The sequence below is a fragment of the Oncorhynchus keta genome, chromosome 18, assembly GCF_023373465.1.
Source record: "Oncorhynchus keta strain PuntledgeMale-10-30-2019 chromosome 18, Oket_V2, whole genome shotgun sequence".
NCBI classification, from domain to species: Eukaryota; Metazoa; Chordata; class Actinopteri; order Salmoniformes; family Salmonidae; genus Oncorhynchus; species Oncorhynchus keta.
In genome coordinates, this window is record NC_068438.1 from 16,434,096 (window position 1) to 16,440,240 (window position 6,145).

General features: G+C 39.7%; 1 protein-coding gene across 1 annotated transcript; it reads right to left on the reverse strand.

The window, feature by feature from the left end:
* Positions 1–214: 214 nt before the first annotated feature.
* On the reverse strand, positions 215–1,709 carry LOC118396954 (olfactory receptor-like protein DTMT). The gene has a single exon (XM_035791338.2). It carries the CDS (start codon positions 1,531–1,533, stop codon positions 598–600), a length of 936 nt encoding a protein of 311 aa, XP_035647231.1. The 5' UTR covers positions 1,534–1,709; the 3' UTR covers positions 215–597.
* Positions 1,710–6,145: the final 4,436 nt, after the last annotated feature.

The window sequence follows — 6,145 nt, forward strand, 5'->3', positions numbered from 1 at the left end:
ACCTCAAACAGCAAGTAAACAGTGTTTTTAGAATCCGTTAAGAATGACAATAGTATTTGAACAATATTTCCAGCTCTCTCCCCTTTGATAACCACTCGGCATGAAAGGGAAAATTGTTATGCTCTGATCCAGTGCAAACGTCATAAAATAACTGACCCAGTTGATAGTTGATACTGTGTTTCGAGATGGTTGCAGACAGGCCATAGATAGCAAATGTGATTTATAGGATATTTATTTGTATCAGGATATTTTCTGTGTTGGCTTTATGTCAGCTTTTTTTTTACATAGTTGGCAGTGGCAATAACATACTTTTAGACTTGTATCATTTTCATTTAGATTAATATTGTAGAATGTTGATTAACCACAGACAATGATTGAGATACAAAGACTATTAATAATAATATGAAAATCATAACTGGCACGCAGGTTGGTAGAAGATAAATAGGCACGTTAGATGTGTCTATATATGAAAAATCTATGTTTTAAAATTTAGACAAATCGATTGGTTGATAGAAAAGACCACTTTTGGTTGACCAAGGCCCATGTTATCCTTGCTTCTGATATAAAGCAGTTTCCCTGGTGTGTAAGATCATGTAACTAACGTTTCATATCAATGATTTTATGTGCATTACACTTTCTAAAAACTGCCCTTCGAATCTGCTGGAGGTTAAGTCCATATATGACAGGGTTAAAGACAGGTGGTATAACAAGGAATTGTACGGCCATTGCATTACGCATATTTAGTGTACTATTTACATTATTCCACCCTTGCAAATTGTCAAACAGGGTCACTGCGATGAAAATAAATATTGTTATTAAATGTGGCACACAAGTCTGTGTGAACTTAATCCTTCCCTTAGCTGACTTTACACAAGTCCTTACAATCTGACAGTACGAAAATACAATGAAAAGTATCTGTAAAACATTAACCACTATTACAAATTTGTTCAAATTCTGATTGATGGTAATGGGTAAACATGCATGTCTCAGTATAGACGGAATGTCACAGAATATCTTATCAATGCGAGATCCACACAAAGAAAGTCTGACAGCTAAACTAACTGCTATGAGTGCTATAAATAAAGGACAACACCAAGACAATAAGAGTAACTTTCTAACAGTTAAAGATGTCACAATAGTATGATATAGTAGTGGTCTACATATTGCCACATACCTGTCGTAAGACATCACCGTTAGAGTGGAAATTTCACACATGACAGATGTGTATATTACATAGGCTTGAGTGAAACATCCACCATAAGATATCACCTGAACATCTGACTGAAGGTCCAGTAACAACTTGGGGTAGAAACCAGCAGTTCCATACAATCCATTGATACATAGACTACACAGAAAGATATACATGGGCTCATGGAGACCTTTCTCCTGAATTATTGTTATGATCATAGTCAGATTCACAGTGATGATGAGAAGGTATGTGATAAGAGGCAATATAAAATAAACCGATTTGTTGTTAAATGTCTCTTGTAAGCCAAAGAGATAAAAGAACTTGACTTGGGTTGAATTCTCCATAGATTTTGTTAATTTTCTTCCATAGTTCAATGCAGCAATTCTTAGTCCTTAACGATCCGGGATGCGGAGTTCTAAGAGGTTAAATGGCTTCAGTGTGTATGGATGTGAATGAATTCAAGAGTGAATCATTTGATTCTGTGTAAGCTCAGAATCTTGTGTCCATGTGTCTTCTTGCTTGAGAGAGTGATACTGCGTCAATAACTTGGCCTGGTAGCCTCTAAATATATTGTAGTGTATGATCACATGGGATTGTAGTTTCTGTGTCAACATGTAACCCCTCCATAGAGATGGATCTATATTGAGTTTATGACAAAGCAACTAATTGGATTTTGTTTACTCTATTTATGTATTAACCCAGCAAACAGCGGCTGTCCTAAGGACATTCAGCAACGTTCCTATTAGTTCCATTTTAAGCAGCGTTTACCAAACTCTGTCGTGGGGACCCCAAGGGGTGCACAAACATTTTTTTGCCCGAGCACTACATAGCTAATTCAAAATATCAAAGATTGATTATTAGTTGATTATTTGAATCTGCTGTGTAGTGCTAGGGCAAAAAACAAAACGTTCACCCCTCGGGGTCACCAGGTCAAAATTTGGGAAATGCTGCTTTAAGGGTTTCAGCGAGACATTATCCCACTGATGTTCTGAGAACATTGTAGGAACATTAAAACATGACATTAACCTCGGGACCATAAGAGGGAGGTCAGTACAGATACTGGTTTGGTTGCAGTATAAGATATACTGAACAAAAATGTAAACGTAACATGCATCAATTTAAAATATTTTACCTAGTTACAGTTCATATAAGGAAATCAATCAATTGAAATAAATGAATTAGGCCCTAATCTATGGATTTCACATGACTGGGAATACAGATATGCATCTGTTGGTCACAGATACAGTACCTTGAAAAAAGATAGGGGTGTGGATCAGAAAACCAGTCAGTATTTGGTGTGACTTCTATTTGCCTCATCCAGGGCCGACACATCTCCTTTGCACAGAGTTGATCAGGCTGTTGATTGTGGAATATTTTCCCACTCCTCTTCAATGGCTGTGCAAAATTGCTGGAGATTAGCTGGATGTAGGTACACACTGTCGCACCGATCAATCCAGATTATCCCAAACAAGCCTGGTGAGTATGCAGACCATGGGAGAACATTTTCAGCTTCCAGTAACGGTGTCCAGATCCTTGCAACATGAGGCTGTGCATTATTATGCTCAAACCTGAGGTGATGGCGGAGGATGAATGACACGACAATTGACCTCAAGATCTCGTTACAGCATCTCTGTGCATTCAATTTGCCATCAATAAAATGCAATTGTGTTCATTGTCCATAGCTTAGGACTGCCCATACCATAACCCCCCACCACCACCACCGTGTTGACAACGTTAACATCCACAAACCGCTCTTCCACACGATACCATACAGAGTGGTGGGTGCAGATGTGTTGTCAAAGTTGGACAGAGTTCGTTCAAAGAAAAAGTTATGGTATGGACAGGCCAAGCTAAAAGAAAAATTTTATCAAGATTTAATGCATAGAGATACCATGATCAGATCTCATTGTCATGCCATTTATCCGCTGCCACACCTCATGTTTCAGCATGATAATGCACAGCTCCATGTCGCAAGGATCTGTACATACAGAAGTTGGAAATTTACATACACTTAGGTTGGAGTCATTAAAACTTGTTTTTCAACCACTCGACAAACTATAGTTTTGGCAAGTTGGTTAGGACATCTACTTTGACCATGACATATGTCATTTTTCCAACAATTGTTTCCAGATGATTTACTGTATCACAATTCAAGTGGGTCAGAAGTTTACATACACTAAGTTGACTGTGCCTTTAAACAGCTTTTAAAATTCCAGAAAATTATGTCATGGCTTTAGAAGCTTCTGATAGGCTAATAGACATCGTTTGAGTCAATTGGAGGTGTCTCTGTGGATGCTCAAAAAAATTAAGGGAACACTAAAATAACACATCCTAGATCTGAATGAATGAAATATTCTTATTTAATACTTTTTTCTTTACATAGTTGAATGTGCTGACAACAAAATCACACAAAATTGATCAATGGAAATCGATCGAATTTATCAACCCATGGAGGTCTGGATTTGGAGTCACACTCAAAATTAAAGTGGAAAACCCCACTACAGGCTGATCCAACTTTGATGTAATGTCCTTAAAACAAGTAAAAATTAAGCTCAGTAGTGTGTGTGGCCTCCACGTGCCTTTATGACCTCCCTACAACGCCTGGGCATGCTCCTGATGAGGTGGAGGATGGTCTCCTGAGGGATCTCCTCCCAGACCTGGACTAAAGCATGGATGGAGCGAGACAGGATGTCCCAGATGTGCTCAATTGGATTCAGGTCTGGGGAACGGGCGAGCCAGTCCATAGCATCAATGCCTTCCTCTTGCAGGAACTGCTGACACCCTCCAGCCACATGAGGTCTAGCATTGTCTTGCATGCTAGACCTCAACCCAGGGCCAACCGCACCAGCATATGGTCTCACAAGGGGTCTGAGGATCTCATCTCGGTACCTAATGGCAGTCAGGCTACCGCTGGCGAGCACATGGAGGGCTGTGCAGCCCCCCAAAGAAATGCCACCCCACACCGCCAAACCGGTCATGCTGGAGGATGTTGCAGGCAGCAGAACGTTCTCCACGGCGTCTCCAGACTGTCACATGTGCTCAGTGTGAACCTGCTTTCATCTGTGAAGAGCACAGGGCGCCAGTGGCGAATTTGCTAATCTTGGTGTTCTCTGGCATATGCCAAACGTCCTGCACGGTGTTGGGCTGTAAGCACAACCCCCACCTGTGGACGTCGAGCCCTCATACCACCCTCATGGAGTCTGTTTCTGACCGTTTGAGCAGACACATGCACATTTGTGGCCTGCTGGAGGTCATTTTGCAGGGCTCTGGCAGTGCTCCTCCTTGCACAAAGGCGTAGGTAGCGGTCCTGCTGCTGGGTTGTTGCCCTCCTACGGCTTCCTCCACGTCTCCTGGTGTCCTGGCCTGTCTCCTGGTAGCGCCTCCATGCTCTGGACACTACGCTGACAGACACAGCAAACCTTCTTGCCACAGCTCGCATTGATGTTCCATCCTGGATGAGCTGCACTACCTACTGCACTATTGACTTGGAGTTACATTTTGTTGTTTAAGTGTTCCCTTAATTTTTTTGAGCAGTGTATGTTAATAAACTAGGATTTAAAATAATGTAGTGATTAAATTAAATAGAAATTCACAATGTGATTTTTCTTTACAGTATTTCTTGTATCTTGTTTATGCATGTTATTTCACTCTAAATGTGTAGCCTATATTCAACCATACTTATGTACATATTATTGTTATTGCATCAATGAAACAATGAATTTTATTCCAAAGTGGTCATGAATATACATTTATTTTGAGACACACTGAGGAGGCCCGGTTATACGCACATGGATGCGTTATCACAAGTTATTAACCAACAAAACAACATTTGGGATTCGCGTAAACACATGCATTACTAACAGAATTGATTTGTTTACAGTATTAAGACTATACTTCCAGTGGGAATAATATACTGTATATTGAAAGAGTAGCTTTCCATGTTGTTGTTCTTCTTTAGAAAGTTCTTAACTGCATAAAGAGTCACAGATATGTTCTATCAATTTCACCCTATAAACCTTATAGTGCACTACTTTGGCTCTGTTCAAAAGTAGTGAACTATACTGGGATGCCTTCAAGTGTTTTCCTGCTCTGGATGTGTGCTACAATTACTCTATTCTTGTAATATTTGTAAATCACAGAAGATGGCGATAGGCAGGGGCACAACTTTCACTGGGGATGGTGGGGCCGTGACCCTCCACATTCTGAGTGCGATATGGAATATTGTAAGACAAAAGGGGTCTATATTGAAATCATTCAATTTAATTTTGTCAAATAGTCACAAGTATGTATATTTTCTTAATGGTACATGTGACACTGATATGCGCCTGTCTCATTGAGGAGGCCACAGGGATGCCACGCAGGGATGCCAAGAATATGGGGGATTGTGGCTCAGACGCACAAGGCACGTCTCTCTCCAGAATGCGCTCTCTCCCGCCATTTCGTGGCTGTTTATTATTTCACAACTTCATTGTGTGCATTGGTTGGCTTTGTCTATCAATTCCCCATCACAAATATCACCAGTAGTTGCCTATATTTACTGTTAATTATCATAATTGCTAATCCGCAATGTCTATATGGTTACAGTAATTTCTGTTAATGCTTTGAATATATTATTATTACAGTTCTACTATTCTCAATGTCAGAGTGGACATGTGTTTTGCAGAACTCACAACCTATGATAAACTTGTGAGAACCAAGTTTTGGTTGATTTCATTGTCAATTTTTTTCATTGTTTTTTGTTTGAAACTCTCCTGTCAATGTTGAGTAAGGATGCACACCAGTGTCTTTGCTGTCATGAATGTGTTTGACTGTTATTTTATAAAATCAATTAACTACGTTTAATTATTATGCTATTCAAATAACCATATAACAATTAATTAAGTAGTAATCTGGGGCACCACGGAAAAAGTTCATTTAATGAGTTTTCCGAATGAACTCTTAAAGATATACAGATCT

Bases quoted from the DNA above. Each gene is read 5' to 3' on its own strand.
- LOC118396954 (XM_035791338.2), bottom strand. From the start codon at position 1,533: ATGGAGAATTCAACCCAAGTCAAGTTCTTTTATCTCTTTGGCTTACAA.